The sequence below is a fragment of the Cygnus olor genome, chromosome 3 (assembly GCF_009769625.2).
Source record: "Cygnus olor isolate bCygOlo1 chromosome 3, bCygOlo1.pri.v2, whole genome shotgun sequence".
NCBI lineage: Eukaryota > Metazoa > Chordata > Aves > Anseriformes > Anatidae > Cygnus > Cygnus olor.
The window spans coordinates 82846365-82868471 of NC_049171.1; the positions used below are offsets into that span (position 1 = coordinate 82846365).

The window sequence follows — 22107 nt, forward strand, 5'->3', positions numbered from 1 at the left end:
ATCCTTCCCCAAAACTAACCTTCTACCATAGTGTGAATAGTAAACCACTGATAGGCAAGTACACAACCAAGTGTGATGACTGCTCCTCACTGACCAGGAACCAGATTCTCACTCTCTCCGTCACCCACAGCTGTACCTTGTTTTCCAGGTGATAAAAACTTCTATTGAGCAATAAGGCATCTTGCAAAACAAGGCCCAAGTTTCACAGTCTCACTGAAATGTAAATTTCAAATGACAACAGGGTCTTTGAGGTAGTTTCTGGAGAACTGATCCCAGCGTTGCTGAAGTAGTCTCTACCACAAAAGATGAAAATGTGAAAAGTAACATTTGAGATCAAGTTTATCATCTCCTCTCATGTACATGCAACAGATGTACATATAGATGTAACTCTAGTTTATAAAATATCTGATGGTACCACCTTTGAGAATGTGTAAACAAAATGAACAAGGGGTGATGGAAAAAAGAAAATGTTTCTACATGTGCATATATATATGAACTAAATAGGTAATTATATATGCATGTATGTATTTCTATTTAGTTCATATTTTATACATGACTATGCTTGACTCCACATTTTTCTTCATACTGTTTCTATCTTTCCGTGCACGAGAATCAATCAGCTTCAGTCCCAGAGGTTCCATCAGTTTTTATCCCCTAGCATTTTCTAAAAGTGTCTCCTCGTGGTTTATATAAATAAAAGCAGCATTTTACAGGAACAACAGATTTACAACTTTAATAAGACAGCCCTCCTTCCTGCATTAGAGTCTACAGTACGTGACAAATCAGGTTAAGCAAGCTGGTATCAAATCTGAAGCCAAACACTTTTTTGAGTCAGACCTTAATTCTCTGAAGAGCTTCAAGCTTATTTTCAAGATGTTAAATTATTGATAAGGAATACCAATTCTTTTTCCAGCTTGGGCAATGTCATACAGCCATATTATATACAACAATAGCTAAGGTAGTTTTACTATTTTATTAACTTTAGAACGCGTTACCTACATTTTCTTCTTTAAAATCCAGATAAACAGTCACGAGGGACAGCCTCACAACTTCTACTAACTTCAGAGAAGAATAAAATATTTTTCTGAAAACAGACTGTCAGAAGCATACAAAAAAGCATCTGAGAGACCTGCAAATGGATGTTTATTTATTAGGCTAGTATTATTTAAACAGTATGATTTAACTTAGACACATCAGCAAATACACTGCAATGAATTCTCTTCTGATAACAGAGAGCTTCCTCATAGTATCTGAACTAATAAAACACACTTCTTTAAAAGAAGTAACAGAAGAATCATAAACAATCCAGGGAGAAAACAGGGAGATGGCAAGAAGTGTTCTTTGTGAACAATAATCTTCCTGAAACTAAAACTTAGAAATGAGTATCTACAGACACACCTTTTCTTAGACTTGTAGTTCCACACAGTATCAAGGGATTTCAGTCCCAGTGATTCTGTAAATGATTTCTGTCATTTCCTAGATTTCCACAGGAAAAGGATAAGTTGACATAACCCAGTCATTATGGCACAAGATCTATAAAATGAGAAAGGAGATAAAATGTTACCAGTCTTTCCTGTTCTGAAGTAGAAGAGCAGTAGTGAGTAAGCAATTATTTATAAAGGAGCAACAACTAACCTCACGCCCCATGCTAGAAGTACCCTAACCACCAGTTTTAGGACTTAATGAGGGCCTATGGTAAGTTACTGGAGAAATCTCTTGGTGTTTCCTATTCAAAGTGTCAAATTTAATATGTAATAATGGAAACATGTGGTGAACTCTGCAGAGAGAGAAATATTGATTCTCCAAGTCAGTCAGTATGTTTCTCCTACCAGACACCTCAGCCTATATGCTTTTGCAACATTGTGCAAGGCAAAACGGTCTTACAAAGAAAAAAAAAAAGTGATTAAGTGTGTGAATACAAACGGAAATATCTTGTCACCTGAATAGACTATGAGTTAGGACACCCTCCAGGATTTCTGTGCCAAATATGAAAAATCTGCTGCTGGTTTTCCGATGATCGGCCCTAAAACAGGGAAACGAGATTAGTTTCTGTGAGGGGTGTGAGCCAAGAGCACTGCAGCTCCAGAAGTGTTCCCAGGTGTAACCATTCAGCAAAAAGAGGGCACTTCAATTAACTGTTAAACAAATGCACATTTTTGGATGAATAAAGTGTCTCTGAGGAGAAAAAAAAAAAAAAAAAACTGAAAAGCAGTAAACACATTTTCCAGTCAGCCACAAATCAAATGTGAGAAAATATAGGGCAAAGATCTAGTCAGGAAAGTGATTTTTAAAATATGCAATAAAGTCCAAAACACAGAGGAATTTCTTTGTTGTAAGTACGTCTTTCTAGGTTCTGACTCGTGTGGTATTGTTTCTGATGTAAATGAGAAACGTGTGGAAGGAAGCTCACCTAGGTGTTTTAGAGGGACCCTGTACACCTAGGCACAACACAGCCATTAGCAGAAGGTAAATAACTGACTTTATTTTCCCTTCTTTCTCTTCCCTAACTAACGTTGGCTACGCTCCCCCCTGCCCACAGGGCTCCAGGCAGCCGAGCGACTCCCTACCCTCAGCGGCTGCCACAGCCCCGTCCTGAGCAGAGCGGGCTCGCCCCGCCCCGCCTCAGCCGGAGCGACGGCTTGAGCTCCACACTACGCACGCGCGGCCGCCCAACGGCCGCAAGGCAACGGTCGGCGCCGCCTCCTGTAGCCGCGCATCGGCGGAAACTCCGCGGCCCCGGAGTGCCGCCATGGCGGAGGGGCGGCAGGGGCCGGGTCTGGGGACGGCGCTGTCCGCGGCGCTGCTGTGGCGGCTGGGCCTGGTGCTGTACGGCCTGCACCAGGACGGCGCCATGCGGCTGCGCTACACCGACGTCGACTACCGGGTGTTCACGGACGCGGCGCGGCTGGTGACCCAGGGGCGGTCGCCCTACGGACGGGCCACCTACCGCTACACGCCGCTGCTGGCCTGGCTGCTGACGCCCAACGTGTACCTCGCCGAGGTGTTCGGGAAGCTGCTCTTCGTGGCCGGAGACCTGGCAGCCGCCGGCGTGGCCTACCGGGCGCTGCGGGGCCGGGGGGTGCCCGCCGGGCAGGCCTGCGGGTGCTGCGCCGCCGCCTGGCTCTTCAACCCGCTGCCCATGGCCGTGTCCAGCCGCGGCAACGCGGAGGCCCTGGTGGCGCTGCTGGTGCTGGCCGCCCTGCACCTGCTGCAGGAGGGCAGCGTGGGGAGGGCCGCCACGTGCTACGGGCTGGCCGTGCACTTCAAGATATACCCGCTGACATACGCGCTGCCCATTGCGCTGCACCTGCTGGGCAAGCGGTGCGGCGGGGAACGGGCAGCGGGTGCGGGGTGTGACAAACTAGCAAAATTTAGGACCATGGGGTGCCTCCGGCAGCTGGTGGTAAAGATGCTGAACCGTGACGTGCTGCTTTTTGGAACGGTCACTGGAGCTGTGCTGGCCGCCTTGACCGTTGCCTTTTATCACCTGTATGGCTGGGAGTTTTTGGAGCATGCATACCTGTACCACCTGACCAGGAGGGATATCCGTCACAACTTCTCTCCCTATTTCTACATGTTGTACTTAACTGCAGAGAGCAAGTGGAGTTTTGCCCTTGGGCTCGCAGCTTTCCTGCCCCAGCTGCTCCTGCTCCTGGTTGTGTCCTTAGCGTTTTACAGAGACCTTGCTTTCTGTTGTTTCCTACACACTGCCATTTTTGTCAGTTTTAACAAAGTATGCACATCGCAGTATTTTGTCTGGTATCTCTGCCTATTGCCCCTTATACTACCTAATATTAAGATGTCATGGCATCGCAGTGTGCTGCTGCTCTTTCTGTGGTTTGTTGGACAAGGCCTGTGGCTTGCTCCTGCATACTTTCTGGAGTTTAGAGGTTATAACACTTTTTTACTTATATGGTTGGCTGGCTTACTTTTCCTTTTTATTAATAGCTTCGTACTCGTTCAGATTATTTCACATTATCAGAAAGAAACACAAGTTGCCAAAAAACTCAAACAGCGGTAGTAAATAGGCCAGAATACAGAAACAGCAGGGCTGCCAGTAACAAGGCTTTTCAGACCACCAGCACTTTGTTAAACAAATATGGGTACATTGTACTAATGTGTGTTGTTTGTAAGCAGTACTTCGTCAAGGTTCTGAGGGCACCAATAGTTGTCCAGAGCCACCTCCGTCTTGTCTGGAGCGGTGTCTGCAAGGGTACTTGTGCTGCGTGGACCTTGAAACTGTTCTGTAGGCTTGTCTCCAGCTACGTCTCCTGCTGCTGCTCCTGACTGGACTTGCTGGAAGGACCCTGGACCTGGTTCATCACTTGCCACATCTGGGGCTGTGGATGGACTCTGTTGCCTGCACCATCTCCACCTGCTGTTTGCAGACACAGTGGGGCTGTACCCCAGTCAGTGAGGGAGTGGCTGTTCTGGGGCACCCTCAGCACCCTCAGCTCCTGGCTCGTACCTTCCCATGGAGTTTTTCTACTTCCTTTGCTCTGTCCTTGTAGAGGCCTGTGGCCTTTGGCTAGCAGAACACAGAAGATGATAAAAGGATGTTGAGAGTTCAGCAGTCTTGTACATTCCAGTAAGTGGGTGGTGGTTTCTTGGTTTTCTTTTGTTTTTCTTTTGCAAGGGTGAATCTATTTGAATAAAGAAATCACTTAATATGTACACTGGAGTTTCTGTTTTTCTTTCCACAGTAACATTTTAGACATTTTAGCAATGTACTTTTTGTGGCCTGTACCTGGTCTTTCTTCAGTGAAGTAAGAAAAAAGTGGTTGTTTTGTATAATTCACTATCTCTTTGAAACTCTGAATTTATTTTAGAATTCAAAGTTGTCCACTCTTTTTTCACTCTGCTTTCTCCCCCCCCCCCCCCTTCAGTGTTTGAATTTTTGAACAGACAGACTTATTCCCTTCTCTTGGCATTGGGGAAGAACGCTCCAAATACCTGTCTTGGATGACAGAAACATACAGAGCAAAAATATTTGTGTTCTTGCTGCCACAATCTAAAAAAATGCCACTGCTCGAAACTGCAGTTTATTGGCAATTATTGTGGATGCTAACAGAAGCAAATGCAGAGTCAAAGTACAGCTAGAATGGCACCTGTGTCCCACAAGCACTAGAGTTTATACCAAAGAGAAATTGAAAATACAGTTTCTTAGTAGTTCAATATTTCCGCTATTAAAATGAATGAAAAAGGAAAGGAAAAGAGATGAGGAAGTAGAGCAGTTGCCAGAAGAAAAGGAAAGCTTTAAAATAACAAGCGCTGCAACCTGTCAAAATGAGGTATTTATTCCCAGGTGAGGTGGGAGAAGATGTGACTGGTAGTGAGAGGAGTTCAGAGCCATTTTGGAGCCAATACTCACCTCAAGAATGTCCTGTGAGAGGTCTGTAGCTTTTGACAGAGCAAGAAACTCACCATGTGCTTTTTAAATAAAATCTTCAGTTTACACAGGCATATGCCAAATTTAAGAGTTTTCATATTTGGCTCAGCTTTTCGTTATGTCCTACCTAACCCTACAGGAAAGAAATGAGTAGTGAGTCATGCAGAGCAGAGGCAAGGCAAAATAATCCCAGCCAGTGCAATTCCTAGTGCTATCAGTGGGGAAGAATGTGGTAAAGCAAGTTTGCTTTTCAGCTTCCTGCTTGACCTTTGAATCCTGATGTCTCCTGGGGCAGCCCTGCTTCCCCAGGGTTGCAGTGGCTCCCCAGCTTGCTTACCAACATGTTTTTCTGTCCTGGCTACCTCTCAGGGCTGGATTGCAGGGGATTGTGTGAACTCAGTCAGTTACATGAAAGCTGAGGAAGCCCCTGTGCTCCCAGCACCAAAGGGTGTGCTACCAGATGTGAAATATCCTTGCACTGCTCTGGCCTGGTTCAGCCATTCTGATGTTATGTTAGGAGTAAGGATGATTTGCCCACTTGCACTGGTTTCTGCTCCCAGACTGCAAAAGGATTTGATTCTTCTTGCCAATCTCACGCACACTCACTTTCACATCATGAAGATCGTGCCAGCCTCTTTTTTTAAATCCAGAAGTCTGATGAGGCAAATTCTTTTGACAAACTGTCTTGATTTTTTGGGCAGGTCTTACAGATGTGGCATTGGATTTTCTTCCCCTGAATTTGCCTAGGATGAAGGAAAAAAGACTTCTAGCACCAGCTTGTCTACATCAAACACAAAGAGGTTTATCAGTAAAAAGACTGGTGGCACAAGCTGCGTTCACATACAGTTCAGTTTTATACTAATCACCAACACATTCTGTGTGTGCTATAACTGTGTGGACAGAAAGCATCCTGTGTAGCTTTATTTTGTGAGGTCGAGTTTGACAAGCCCAGTTAGGGTTTCACCAGAAGACTGAAGAGACCCTTCTGTGCTGATGCTATCTATTCCCCCCATCCCGAGGTACATGTGATAGCTCGTTTTCCCTTACAGCTGATCTTCTTTAACCTGTTATATATTTTCCTGTTGAAAGTAGTTTTCTTCCTCCAAAGCAATGGTTCATATGCCTTTAACAGACCTATTTTTGCTTTGTTTAAACACCTTTCCCTTCCCTATTTTACCCTCTTGTCGGCAAAGAAAGCAAATGAAAACCAAAAGGAAATCTCAGCTTCAAAATCCTTTCAGCAAAACAATGGCATTTTGAGTTGCTCTGTTCATGACATTAACTGTTCATGTTAGGTAAGAACTAATTTCCTTATGAGAAATACATTCTTGATTCATTAATAGTCAAACCATTTTGAGGCCTTCAGAAAAGTTCTATGGCAAGAGAGACTAAGAGGACCTTTCAGTAGCAGGTCAATACCAGCCCTTCAGTGATGATCAGAGAAAGTCGTGCATAAATAAATTATAAAAAAGGCTTTTATAGAAACTTAGATTTACAGTCATCAATTTAATAATCCAATACATATCCCTCCTTCTACAATTGTTTTGTAAGTAAGCTAGTCACCCAAATGTGTTTGGGATTTAGAAATAACCCAGTGACTCATAAAAAGCTGGATGGGAGAAATGAACTGAAAGAGATGAACATCTGATATTTGAGTTTGTATTGTGCAAATCACTTCTGATAGATAAGCAGAATTGAATAACTTCATTCACTGATAAGCACTAAATCAAACTAATTGTAGCCAAGTGCAGAGCAAGTTATAATTCATGAACAAGCCAAGGTGATTAATTATAATGTCCTCAAAATTTACCAAATTCATTGCTAGTGTTCAATTTTTTTATTTTTTATTTTTTTTTATTTTTTGCTTAATGATTGTATGTCCATTTACCTTCTAGTAATTGGGAACTGAAGTGTCTGAATGCTAATGCTAGCTTTCATTCCCTTCCATGTGTTGCAAAATTGTAGTGCTTTTTTTTTTTTTAATGGTAGAAGTGCCCAACAGATCTGATGTGTCTCATTTGCACAAATTTTACATATTGCACCAAAAACAGCCCTGAAGTTCAAAGGGCAGGATGTGAAAGTGAAAGAGAAAAGAAGACAAGAGATATCAAGACAAATACCATTTTTGCTTTGCCTTTTACATCGTAGCCTGTAGTCAAATGCTAATGGTGGATTCACGGGTGTCTTTAGCCAAAACTTCAGAATTTAACTTTGATTTTCTGCAAAATTTATGAATGGAATTACTAAAATAACAAGGTAAACAAAAATATAATAGCAAATGGTTCATTAAGTTTTAGGATAAGCTGCTAAATTAGCATATTTGACACAATAACCATGTACTAGTCCTACTATGTAACTGCCCTGTCAGTGTTACTAGCATTGTATTGATTCCTGTAACAGTAAAGGCAGTAATTTTGTGCTCTAAACTGAGCCCATCTGTTGTCTTTTTCAAAGAAACCTTGAAGCTTTTATATTTAACAGCAAGAGGAAATTCCAACATTTTTCCTAAGGTTTTATAGAGAAGTAAATGCTGAGGACAATAAGTCTTGAGAAAATTGTTCCTGGTTTTTTGTCTGGTTGGTTGTTTTTTTAGATGAGAAGAATGATGCAATTATTTTAAAAGTGCTGCTAAAATGAACAGTGAACACATGGAACTCAAAACTATGTTCTTCACACCATTCCCTAGGACAGTTTCAGAGTGTATGTCCCAGTGTTAGCAGCATTATGGGATAAAATAATGTCCTGAACTGAGGACAAACCCTTTGCTCACACTGAAATCCAAACACTGATGCCCCTTTCTTGCTCAGTGGCTTATCCATATGCACAGATCTAAACATTGACCTGCACGTACACAGGCACAATGAGAATTCCCAGTCAAGACACCTTTAAATAACATGATGTTTCAGAGTTGCTCTCTGTAAAACAGGGTTCTTAAAGGGTTTTTATATTCTGCACACAAAATCTCTGGTGACTCTAAAACTTGAATCACATAAATGTTGATGGAAGGTAAAAGCGTATGCAATATGGGTCTTGAGTTTTAACCAATTCACCAGTATCCTGATGTTCATTACAACAATCTGTATTGGTCACATTACTTGTGTAGGAGTCTTGCTTCAATCATTGTACATGATAAACAAGGTCAGAGCTACATTCAGTGTACGTAAAAGTCTCACAAAGGTGAAAATTTGATGAATTAGTGCCATTGCAATTTTTTTGTTGTTTAATTTTACATTACTTTTCTGAAGGGAATTTAATATATCCATTAACTTAAAAATTGAAATATGCATTTATTAATACCTTTTAAACCTCTTTTTCATTTGATACTGTCCAGTATATACAAAGAATTTGTATATCTGTCCTTTTTTAACAGTGTAAGTCAATAGCACCTTGTTTCAGCAGAAGTCCTCATGACCATCTCTTCAGTCAGTGCAGACTCTTACTAACCTCTTGGCAATAACAAGTCTCTAAACGTGTTGTAGCTTCCATCACCAGATTGTTCAACTGCTCAGAAGTTATGGATGCACCCACAATTTATCATCTAAAGGGGAAATAGTGTGTGTCATCATTATTTTACAGCAAGAGACATGAAGCACAGAAAGATTAAGAAATTTATATAAGATGACAATACAGAAAATGGTAGCACAGGCAGTAACAGAAAGCCCTAAATCTTTGATTTCCACTACAGAGCCCTAGTGACAAGACTCCTTTCTCGCATATGCTGAGTGAGGCACAGGCTTCTGCAGGAACACGAGCTTGTTTATTGGAGACAATCCTACTTAATGCATAGATAAAGCTTTAACTTTAGCATTTTCTTATTCTTGGAGCTTAACTTTGAATCTTTAACATTTATTTCAAATAAAACACTTTATAGCTTGCAAGTAAAGAAATGACAGATAAGAGATCATTGCTACTTCCTATGGAAAACAGCAGGGGAGCAAACTAGAACATCTGTGGAAGAAATACCTAAAGGAAATGTCTGTATCTGATTATGTAAGAAGACAGAACTTTTGCCTTGGAAATCAGCTGAAATGCAGTCAAATTGAGGAGTAAACCTGTACTGAGGAACCGACAGCATTTATATGAAAGGTGTTCTATCAAAGTGTGCTTTCCTTTTTTACAGGAGGAAAATGAGATCTTGGTAACAACTGTCAGGCCGAATGAACAAAACTTTGATTCCTTCACAGTATCATAAGGGGGGCGGGGGGGGGGGTCTGTAGGATATTACATCCTACAGTAACACTTGTGGAGTTGTACAGGCATGACTTGTAATAGGGTGTTAATAGGCAATATTGTTGGTGTAGCAAGAGACAGGGTATTAGTGGGCAGTTGCTCTGAAAGTGTTTTTTGAAAGTTAACCCAAGTAAAAACTGATTTTTGCTTCACAAGCCATCAGCTGTGTTAATAGAGATGGTACTGTTTTGGCAGTAATTTTCCAAGGAGAGCTGCACCCTGCAGCCCATATGCTTCCAGTCTGTGCAAAAGAACATTAATTCAAATCCCCTGTTGATCTGACAGTCAACATTTTTTTAATCTATCCCTTGTCCCTCCCACTGATCCAATAGATTGAATTAGCCAGGAAGCAGGCTTAGAAAATGAAGTGGAAAACAAAGTATGATTATCTTTCTTTTATTTTCTTCACTCTGTAGTGTGAATATGCTGAATAATTAAGAAGATTACCTTGTGGAACATGGTGCCTCTTGAGCTTGGGGTTAGAGTACTTTGTTAAGATATTTTACCCATATGCAACTGAAGGAAAATTGAGCTACATGGACTTTTGCCAAATGATAGTAAAGCTACTGATAGTCTGTCAGCTTCAATATTAGCACTATTTTTCCATATTTTGCTGTTATAACAACAATAAAACAACAACAACAACAGAAAGTTAACCCAAATTAGCAATGCTTATAAATTCTAGTTTCAAGCATCTCTTACCCAAAGGTTTTGGAGGACGTAAATAGCTATAAACTCAATAAAGGAGAACAAATAACATATCACACAGCATTAATAATTCATTAATTATGATCTCTTTCCCACAGCTAACAACTTCCTGAAGAAAGTAGCACTTTATGTATATATATATATATATACACAGTCTGGAGATTCACATGAGTAGCAAGTACTTCTCTACCTTTAAACTGTGAGATGTATTTGAAAATAGATTTTAATTATCATTAGCACTTCCAAGTTTAGCATTGGTAACAGTCAGCTTGTTAATTCAGGCAGTACAGGAACTGAAGTTATGACCAATTTTCCTTCATGCTCTAATAAACTGGTTAAGTATAAGAAAGTTTGTTGCTGGAAGTGAACCAAACGTTATTTGTTCACTGGAAAGAAATACAGCATGTCTAGGGCCAAAATTTACATGTGCAGGATGGAGCAAAGTGATCAAGAAACAAGGACAAAAGTGAGGCCCAGAAGGCTTTGACTATTGTATTGCCTCTGCCACTAATTTATCATTAACAAATGATTTCAGCTTGCTGTCCTGTTTTCCTCTGCTGCTTTTGATTGCTTGACCCATTTAAATAACTTATTCTAGTCATAACCTGTCCCCAAATCCATTCCTGTAACACACTGCCATGAAGTGATTGCAGTCCTGTTTGCAACAGCTGTGAGCCTGTTCATCAGTAAATTGTGAATGCTTACCTAAAGATACTGTGGTTTAAATAGTAATAATAATAAATAACCCTTTTTTTTTCATAAATCATGAAATTATTTTTTCATTTTTTTAATAGGTTTTCATTTTTCTGTGGGATGTGTTAATTTCTCAAATGCATTCCAGCATTGCATTTGTAGGAGAGGGTGGACTAGTGCTGAAGCTAAATGAAGATCTGGAGGCAGATTAACAGCACTCATGGTAAAAAGCTAAACAATAAAGAAAAATCATTTATAAAAATTGAAAGGTAGTTGATACTACAAGTAAATAAAATTTTATTATTAGCAGTCTGCCTAGATTGTACTGGATATAAAATAGTTGTTATTGAAATAAATAGTTGTTATTGAAAATGTATTAGGGAAATGAAACCACAGACAGCTCTGCACTTGGTGCAAATAGTTACTATTGCCTCAGATGTGAGACAGCACCTGAAGAAGTATTTCTGTGTATTCATAAAACACCCTATACATTCAGCCGTTTTCTAAGCAAAAGTTGGTAGTTGTGCTGCACTGTGAATGCAAATTTTCATTCTGTATTAAGATACAGGTGAAACAATGTATTCTTTCACTTTGGTCTTTTCCCAAAGGTTTCATTAAAAATGCAGACTACCAAAATGAAAACCAGACCAGATGTGCTGTGCCAGGAACAGTTACGGGGAGCTCTAAATCTTCTTCATCCTTCTAAGCTACCAGAACAAATGTATGCTCAGTGCTGGAGGCCGTAGGTGGTGAGAATGCCTAGATGCAAACTTCGCCATAGCATGCCCAAAATAGTTTTCCATGGTTCTTAGGACAACCAGATGTTGCCTTAACTACACTACAATAGCTATATATATCCTCATATGTATCTGTCTTAATATGTAAGATATGTGTATATATCCTATGTAGCTATATATATCCTCAGCTGCAGTAGTACAACAAATTCAGGAACTTTATGCCCACCCAACTGAATAAGCATTTGTTAAGGATATTAAGAGGTCCTTTTAGGGTTACAGGGCCATGTCGGGCCCTTTACCAGAACATATCCATAGCCTGAGAGTGGAGGGCTACATTTGCCACAAAATGGCTGATGACTGCCACTGATGTGTCACTGTATACTAAGGAACTCCACTCGCTTTTTAGTTGTGAAGGCAGGAGTATGCAAAATGAGAAGCTTGCAAACATGTATGTCTCAGAGCAAAAAGTCATTTTCATTATAGTTCTGAAGTCAGGTCCAGAAGGTTAGCAAGTCTAGAACTAGGTGTCAGTAGAGAAAACTGATGCAAAGGCTGAATGATCCTGCAGTGAGAAGTAACTTTGACACCAACCCGTTTTCATTGTTATGTATGTTCAGAGAAAAAGCTCACACAGATAGTATTTTTTGCAGTTCGTTACACTGAGAATCATTTTTACATCAGGCGAAGGCTTGAGTTCTTTGGATTGAACTCCCTCTGGAAGAAGGTGGAAAAGCCCTAAGCTCTCCCCTAAAGAGACAGGGCCTTTGTAGATTCCTTAGATACCTTTCCTGTCTCAATTTCGGAGACGTGGGACACTGAAGATGCTAAGTTACATGGCTACCAAAACAGCTGGACAAATACATAGAAGAAAAATTTGTCAAGGGCTTCTAAACACAAAAGCAAATTCTCTGGCTTCAGGAATTCACCGAGCTGCAAGTCATGGCAAACTGAGGAAGATTTTCTGGGCAAATCTCTCCCATATGTTTAGTTTTCCTCTGCATCTTTTCCTGGTCAGATTTGGAGAAGGATTCTGGTTTCAGAGAGCATTTGCTCCCAACCATTACAGTTGTTCCTAGGTTCTGAACCAAAAAAGGCCCCCAGCAGAGTCTCCTCATAGCCACGCATGTTGGCTTGTGTCCTCCTTGTACTCCAAGTACAAGTGCGTCAGGTGCTGCCTCAGTTCTGGGCCAGTGCACCTGCTTGCTGATTTTCCAGTGTGGATGCTACCAAAATGTGCCAGCAAACCACAACTATGACTTGTTTCATCGGCATTTCACAGATGACAGTTAGCAGCTGGTGACAGATTGATAGGTGAGAAGGTGAGAAAAGAGAAATCAAAGCTGACAAAACAGATCTGTTTGATCAAAGAGAGGTGTTTTTAGCTGGCTAGGCAATTAAAAAATAGGTACATTCAGACAGTTTATTAGGCCAAGTTAATTCAAGCATACCAAGTGCCTGGAGCTTGGCTGTCTTCACTCCCAAAAGTCACCCATGGCTTGCTAATGCGACTGCACATGTTCATGTTGAGATGGGGGAAAGGAAGAGAAGGGAAAAAAAAAACAACAGATACTTTGGCACAACTCCACTCGCCTGTACTAATGGCTTCCGTCAGTATGAAATACAATAAAGATCCATCCGTTAGCCAAAAATATACTTGCTAAAGTTTTCCATTTTAATAATAGTTTACCTTTTGCCTTGGATGATAAATATTGCTGTTTATGATGATTAACTTAATGTATAGGTAAGAAAAACAGTGATGCCTACAGAAAATGTGTGATCTTCTATCAGAATAGAAATACTTTCTACACACTGCTACAGTTAACAGAGTACAAGGTTAAAGCATATGTCCAAAATACTATTTAAGTATAGTGAAATTAGCAATGTTTCAGGTATAGCCAGTGCTCAATGACCTCAAGGGACCCACTCTGAGGGATGATTTACCCCTGAAATCCGTGCCAGATGGAAAGTGGCTGTTGTGTTGGAGCGCCTGGAGGTCTCGTTACACCTGGGCTCACCTCAGCCTTCCTTGCTGCTCCCAGGCTCCTTGAAGGGACCCTTCCCCAGGCGAGGTGCCCGTGCCCTGCGCTCCCTTTCTCTGCCCACCTCTGGCACATCACCTGTGCTCTCAGGTGGAAAGCAGCCGGCAAATCTTGGCTCCCTGTCAGAGCCACTCAGACATCCTGAGGGGAATGCCATTGAAATATTACTTTGTACAAAGGAATTCCCTCACTTTTCCAGTGTTTTAAAGGTAGGGGTAAAAAGAAAGCTCACTGCGCATGATAAAGCTCCGAACTGCTCATGTATTACAGGGCTAAGGTGTGACTGAAACAGTTTTGTACCAGTGCTACAATTCCTTAGTTCTGTGCTGTCAGGCGCACAGAGACATCTTGCATCTGATGGTGCCACATAGTTCTGGTCCTGAGGTCTTTGAATCTGTCTGCTAATGTTAATCCAGCGTGAAAAATGCTCCTATCATCCATTGATACTGATGTTATGATGGTCCACAGAGAATTCAAAGAAGGCGAAAGCTGTTGAAAGCTTAGTTGCAATCTGGAATAGATTTGTGTTAGAAAAGTTGCTGCTTTGTCTAAATCAGCGTTGTCCATTTAATTATTCTCATACCTGCACATTTTCCAGCATTACTTTGCAGGCAGGCTAATTCTAACAGCATACGGGTGCCGCTCTTGATTCTTTCATCCCACCAGGAGCAGAGGTTGTTCTGCACTTCTAAGAGCTGCCTTGTCCTAGGTCCTGTGTAAGCAGGTTAGAAGCCCAGCAAGAGGCATCAAAGGTAAACACTCTTGCTCACAAGATGTTCAAAAATGTCTTCTTTAAAGCCACCAGTCATCAGTGACATTTGCTGTACTTTGTCTCTTCACTTCACACTTGCAAGCTTTATTTTTTTTTCCTTTGGTTTGGCTTTGATTACGCTTCTACAGAAAGAGAAGTGAACTTTTGTTACAGAGGCATTACAGGCAATTTACAGTACCCTACAAAAATGCATTTTCATTGCAATTCATCATATGGCTAACACCATATTAATTTAGCAGTCTGGAAAAACTACAATTAATTTGATCCTTAGTGTTGATTAGTAGCTGACATTTTGTCTAAAATTAATCCTCAGGATGATACAGAAGGTCTCAGCTGGGGATTTAGCTGCTTGGAATTTGATCATTATTTGGACCTAAATAAAAGCATATTTGCAAAAACTGAGAAACTAATATAATTACATCTTCCTGTCAAGCCAAGGTGTTAGAAGTATTTCAGGTGCTTTGACTGCAGGCCAATTCAAAACACTGTTTACAAAGGAATCATGCTGCATTAGTCACTGAACATGCATATTGTTCAGCATCTTAAATATCAAATATATTCACGAGAACACGTAATCTTATGTATGTTTGGCAAATGAATATGAAGAAAGTATCTGTTAGAGAAGAAGAGGATCAGAATGTTGCAAAAGAAGCCTGTGGCTCTCATTTAGATGGGCAGTATGGATGCTCATCCAATGTAGATTTCTGTAAAGCAGTTTCAAGAACATCCATGAAAACTGCCAGCCTTGAGAGTTTAGATAGGTACTGTGCTACCATATGGTAGAACTGCTTTCAAAGCAAATGCTGAGTTTTTGCTTTTCTGAGAAACCAGATGGCAAAGAGGTTGGTATCTAGAAGCTGTCCCACCTAGATCATCAGAAGCAGTCAGTTGTATGGGACAGAAAGTGATTTTAATCTAAAGGCTTTTCAATAGTTCATATAAAATACAGATAATATGTGTATTTATTTCCCAAATATAAATATATATATAGTAAGATCCCTGAAATAAATGATACTTGTTCTTGTGAAGTACTGATATAGGTGTAAAAACATGATGCAGCAGCAAAGTGAATAATTCCTTTTCTAATTCCTTAGATGTTCAGGGACTCTTCAATAATGTGTATTTTGCAAACCTTCCTGGAAGGCAGAAAAACCCAGTCGCTAGCATTGCCAACCAAACACCTTCCAAAAGCAGTATGGACATTTAAAATAAATATCCTATACATTGCTAGAGTAGGTGAAAAAGCACTGATAGCAACAAAGGGTATCACATATACAAGATAAGTGCTGTATTTGTCATTTGTCTCCTAAAAACGGGGAGCATTTGCTTCCAGAAAAAGCTCCCATAGCAATTCTATAATAAAGCCTGAACAGACCTCAGTCAAGTTTTTAAAGTGTGTCTACATTTGTGTCTTAGTTCAGAGAAGTAGCGCAATGAATTCTCCCAGCTGTCCCCACTGGCCATGTGCTGGTTACATGGCAGTGTGCTGCCAGTATACGTAATCTTAGGTTCTTGTGGATGAAGACCTGCTCCAGAAGCCCACCTAATGAGCACCAAGCCCTTGTGGGAATCAGAGCCTCCAAACCAATGAGTGAACACAGTGCTGTGAAATTTTCTGGCATGTGTGGAATACACATCCACCAGTACAGTGCTCTTTAATCAAATTGAGCTATCTTGTGATAACCCTGAACCCTCCTTTTACTGCGTAAAGGCATCTGCACCTTCACATTTGCTGCCAGCCCTCAACTCCGTGAGAACAGCTCGTGGTTCTTCCAGAGGCATCCCCTCATCCATATCTTCTCCCTTCTTTCTGTTCTGTTGCCACCTCTGTGCTGACGAACTCTTCCAAAAGGCTTCCCTCTATCACTCTTCTTTCTTTCACTGTCCCTCTCTTTCCAGCCACGATCTCTCTTGCTGGCACTGGCAGTCTCTTCGGCTTCTCTTCAGATGCCTTCTGCCCCACACAGACTTTAGTAATGCCACACAGGGGGGCAACACCAACGCCACTCTGCAGTAACCCCCCTAAATGTGTTCAGGGCCTCAGCTCCAGCCGCTCCAGCCTTCTGCTCTGTTCTTATCACACTGCACTATTTGCTAACGGTGGTGTAGCCTGAAGTGACTGAAAACATTTTAATTTGTGAAAAATCCGTGGGTATACATTCCATTTAATTGAACAAAAAAAATGTACATGAACATTTCAGCATGCGGAACACAGGCTTTCCAGTCCCTCTGGAAATCAGCACAAGTACAGAAGGGTAATTTAGGGCAGAATTTGGCAATTACATTGGAGCTTTTTCAGGATGTTTTTGATGTGTCACAGTGCAAAAGGGAACTTCCTTTCTCCCAGTAGCTGGGAGCATGACAATTCAAGTCTAGACCAAAGGCAATAATATTTCCAGATGAAAATCTATCACTACAAGAATAGAGCCTGAATTAAGCAGAGTAAAGACAGGATCTCTAGATTTTCATCTATTAAAAAAAATGAAACAAAATAAAATCAATTGTAGACAGAGTCATTCTGAAAACCATCAGTCCAAAGTCTCAAATCTTTTTTCCTTCTTGAAACAAAACATGTTGTCTGAGTTGTTTTTTATTTGTTTGCTTGTTTGTTTTTTTCCCTTTTCTTTCCAGTTTTGGATTGCTTTGGCCATTCAACATAAGAAAAAAAATATGCAAGAAAAACATCAAACGTAAAAAAGCAAACAATCTTCTTACTCTTCTTTTTCTGAAGTAAAACACAAATGTCTGATCTGATCTGCTTCTGATAATCTTAGTGAGTAACCTTTCTTTCCTTTAATTAGATAACAGGTTTTCAGTTCTTTGCAGAGCTACATCTTATTCACATTTTGGAGAAGTTTCAGGGCTTCCTACTTGGGTGCCCTAATTAAAACCCACACAAGCAATAAACAGTCTCATGAAGGGATTGGGAACTGAGCAATTTTTTACTAGTTATTAGCTCACCTTCGTGATTACCACGGTACAGTAGTCATGTCTGTACTCATGCTGTCAGTTAGCCACGTTACTAACAGAAGCTCCTGTATGAAAAAGCACACAATGTAGTTATTTCAACAATAAGTATGATTGCAAGCATTACAACTAACCAGAATACAGCGGAAAAACAACTATGATATGACAGACCCACTACTTGTTCTTTTTTTCTCAGCAGCCATGCAGCAAATAAATTGTTAAGCAAGTGCCTCTGAAGAAGAGTTTTACCAATTCCTCATTTTCACTTTATTTTTATTTTGCCCACTTAGGGTATCCTTAGTCATCCTAGGAAGTCCTTCATACCTTCATTTTTGCTGTGTTCCCCATTATTTCCTGTAATTTTATTTTCCTATAGTCTATTTATAAATTTAATCAAACACACAGAAATAGTTACTGTAGATAATGCAGTTGAACTTCATTAAAAAACTGCAGGAAATGATAATAGCATTGTGGTGCACCAGAGTGGAAAGACATTCACTGCTGTTCTGTTCTTCTGAAAACACACTTATTATCCAAAAGTACATCTTAAATTATCATACCCAACTATTATATATGGTTCTATTTCACATTGGCAATTAATCTGTTTACATCTTTAAATTCAACCTTGTACTGAGGCTAAGCTCTGCATCTGAATCTTTGGCCTCTCAGCAGTCATTCTGCTTTCTTTAATTCAGATTATTGTGAAACTTCAGTACCATGTACAGAATTTTATCTAAGAGTTGTTCAGTCCTCTGAATTGTGTCTCAAATATATTATACTTGTAAAAAAATATATTTATTTGGCCTTGCAAAGCCATTTAATATACTGTATTTAAACTTCACCTGAATAGCTTGTGTATTTACCATATTTCCCTCTATGAAAGCCTCATTTGCTAGTCCTTTGCCAGTAGACATTCTGTAGAAAGTAGCATGCTTGACATGTTTTGCCCTGCTGGATCCCATTCCACTGGTTTCAAAGGTTTTAGGGTGTGTTTCACATGTAATCTTATTATATGTTTCACCTGTGACACTTCCATGTGTCACTGCTATATATTTAACCTGTATCACTACTATAGGTTTCACCTGTGACACTGTCTACGCAGCCATGCAAAATATCCAAGCAGGTAAAATTGCTTGAAGAATGCCTGTAGGATGCCTACAATTGCTGAGTTCAAAAGTCTCCCTAAAGTACTGTTCAGGCAAGGACACCTGACTCTGCTAAAACAGAGCGACGTGGTCTGGCCACAGCATGGACTGACACTAATGTGGTCCCAGGGAAGGCAGCGCCAGCCTGAATCAGGGCAAGGAGACATGAAGAGGTATTCACTGACTGTACACGCAGTGTTGTTTTGTTAGCAATGCTGACAGGGCTACAGTGGCCTGGTGGACTGACAGCAATATCTGTAATTCCCTGTAATGCAGGGGCTGTGAGGCAAGAATGCCAAACAGTTGTGCATAAATCAGCTGCGGACACTTGGGAGGCTGTGTCAAATAAGCCTACAGCTGAGCTCAATTATATATTTAATATTTGCCATACAGAACCTCAATATCCATCCCGATGACTGCCAAAACCTGATCATCTATTAAGCAATAGGAGGTAGGGGTAGACTGTCAGCAAAGCACTAGCAAACATGAAGCTTTAACAGTGATGTCTGGGCATGGGGACATGGGTGCTGTGATCCTGGCAAAGCACACAGCAAGTGGTTATTCTCATGAAGAAGTCTGGATTACTCTGTAGACCATCCCAGCCAAGAAGATCAGTGTGGCACCACCAGCATAATGCTCTTTCTTTCTGCCTCCATCCAAGCAAATGTGCGGAAGGTCTCCTGGGTCTCCTGGCCCCAGCATGGCACACTGCCAACACAGCCTGATGTTTGAGCAAGTGCTAGCCACAATGCTAGCACAAACCCCAAGGGAATCCCTTACATTTGTGTGCAGATAGGCAGGGTAAAGGGAGTGGGTGCACTTAAATAAAACCTTGTCTCTGCCCTCCCAATGTGCACAGGTGTAGGGTGTGGAACCAGACCAAGTCACAGAGTGATCCATGGGGAGGGGGTCATACCTCTGTCTTCTTCAGGTTGCTTGTTTGAAAATTAGTCAGGTGCAGCTGTGGACAAGATCTATGTCTGTGGAACAGTCCAAGGTCACAAATGTCCTCACGGCCATTTTCTCTGCTTCTACTCAAGGCTGCTCTGCAGAGGATGAGCACACACCACATTAAGACAAATAGCTGATGCCTGTAACGATGCAAAAAACTGAGCCAAGCTGAGCAATTTCAGTCCCATTTCAACATGAGTCTCCTCTGAAAAACTGAAACCTCTTCTTCAATACAGGGAAAAACAACTTTGTTTGGTGAGACAAGCAAAAGCTTTGCACAAAGAATTCTTTTTACTTAGCTAAAGGTCAACTCAAACTACAGCCCACTACATGTGGGTTATTTCTAGGCACAGTATGTGGATGACCAAACAGCCTGTGTGCAGGTCTGTTATCCCTGTTAGGTAACAGCGTCATCCTGCTCAGAGCATCTCTGCTGCAGCACATCTGTACAGGGTGTAAATCTACTTCTAAAGCAGGCTATGGGCTCTATACTTTTACTTCAGCAAAAAATGATCACCTTTGTAACGCTGGTTAAACCAGCAGGTTTTCATCTTCTCACCATGTCCCTCTGTATGATTCTCAAGACATAACTTACATGATATAAATATAAAAACTCCATCTATAGCAGCTTAAAACTCTCTGAGGGATGCTAGCAAGTATCTTACCTCCTTCCTCAAATTTCAGTCCTATATAATGTCTGCCTTCTTTGAAAAAGGAAGGAAGGAAGGAAGGAAGGAAGGAAGGAAGGAAGGAAGGAATTGGAAAATGCTGATTATTGTATGTACACTCTTTCAGGTCCCTTCATACTCTGGGCTAGCTTTTGGACTGACTATGCCTGAAGCATGAAATTACCTTTAGCTGATATGTTTTAAGTAGCTGTCATCTCTCTTATGTCCCTCTCCCCTCCTCCCCACCTTTTGTTTTTTTTTTTTTTTTTTTAATGGATGTAATGTGCATGGTTAAAAACATGTATTTACAGAGCTCAATTTAGAGATTGTTCTTTGGTGCTCTCCCTATAAGTGAGCAGCATGGTTGTACAAAGAATTCTTCTTTAAAACATATTCAGCCACATAGTGACAATATACCAGGAAATGTCTCCCCCCAGAACATGCCAGAACTTCCCAAATGCTTATCACTCCCCCAGAAATCAGGCAGCCTTTCTGGGCATGCATCAAGGAGGCAAAGTTCCGATGCTGCTGCAATTCTCAAAGCTCATCCGTTACACCTGAAGGAAGGAGTATTCATTTTTTCATTTTCCACATACCAGAAAGCAGGAGGCAGCAGAAAGCAAGCTGCAACAAACTAACCCTCCCAATTCCCAGACACTGGAAGGCTGAAACTCTGCATGCAGACAAGGCATGGATGGATGATGCAACTGCAGCATTCTTCCATCTGGAAAAATAGATAGTGTTGGTGTCTGCTGAGGCAAAGGTGAAGCTGTCAGCTCAATTAGGACCTGAAAAATCATGAAACCTACAAATCTGCTGAGCATCACTGGCAGCTATTTTAACTGCACAGGCAGATTAGAGAAGTAGGAGTTATTTATAACAGAGCCCAGTGCTAATTGCATGACTGACCACAGTGACTCATGCAGCCTTGGAGGTTTCTCACCTGCAGCCCAGGACCCTGGGAAAACTCCAAAACTCCCTGAAATTTGTACCAACATGAGGGTCCACTTCTGTTCTAAATAAAGAGAAAACACAATACTGTGTTTCCTTAAATTTTACCTTTGTTCCTCTCTCTCAAAAACTGACTTTTTCAAGGTGACCGCCAAATACTGTCTGTCTTCAGGAGAAACAGCAGGGGTAAGACTGCTATTTGACTGTCTTTCCTGGCTCTGTTCAATTAAAATCTTATTTGCAGTACTGTTATTACTAGATATTTTTTCACTTTATGCAATTTCTTGAGGTATTAAACTGTTCAAGTTAAATGTCAGAAGGTAATACTGAAACATACCTTTCAGTAAACAGCACAGATGCATTATTTATTCAAATTTATCAAATTAGACTGTGAGATGACAATCTTTTACAGAAATTAAATATATGGTCAAGAGTTTCTGTAAATAAGCAGCCATCCATCCTTATTCTTTAGTGCACTGTGCCATCTTCTGCATAATATTAGAAGATTTCTCTTTCAGAGAGATCCAACCATTTGATTTACTTAATAAAACGGTGTAAAACAAATATAATTTACAATGTTTCACCATAATTTTTGATTCAATCAAGGGAAAAGACATTACTTTTGAAATATAGAGTATCTATTTCATGTATATATATTGCTTTGGTTGGGTCTGGCAAGAAAAGGACTTTATAAATCAACAATAAAAGAGTGACATTTAGAAACTGCAAATCTGAAAGAAAAATATGTTGCTGTTTTATTAAGGAGCTTTACTAGCTGCCAAATCTTGCAAAAACTGGAAACTTGCCACTCCACACGCCTAGTGTCATACAAGCATTGAAACAACTTATATTGCTGT

At 40.7% G+C, this 22107-nt stretch overlaps 1 protein-coding gene and 2 long non-coding RNA genes across 3 annotated transcripts; 1 reads left to right on the forward strand and 2 right to left on the reverse strand.

Annotated features, from left to right (window-relative positions):
* Positions 1-1135: 1135 nt before the first annotated feature.
* On the reverse strand, positions 1136-2595 carry LOC121067777. Its single transcript, XR_005818442.1, has 3 exons — positions 2411-2595; positions 1940-2023; positions 1136-1533 (listed from the first exon to the last, which is right to left on the reverse strand). It is a non-coding gene; the product is annotated as an uncharacterized LOC121067777 (long non-coding RNA).
* A 54-nt stretch (positions 2596-2649) lies between these two features.
* On the forward strand, positions 2650-4674 carry PIGM (phosphatidylinositol glycan anchor biosynthesis class M). Its single transcript, XM_040553041.1, has one exon. The coding sequence runs from the start codon at positions 2750-2752 to the stop codon at positions 4019-4021; it is 1272 nt and encodes a 423-aa protein (XP_040408975.1). The 5' UTR covers positions 2650-2749; the 3' UTR covers positions 4022-4674.
* Positions 4675-5504: 830 nt separating this feature from the next.
* Positions 5505-18485, reverse strand: LOC121068012. The gene is made up of 5 exons (XR_005818559.1): positions 18378-18485; positions 17530-17603; positions 13699-14690; positions 7510-7608; positions 5505-6132 (listed from the first exon to the last, which is right to left on the reverse strand). It is a non-coding gene; the product is annotated as an uncharacterized LOC121068012 (long non-coding RNA).
* Positions 18486-22107: the final 3622 nt, after the last annotated feature.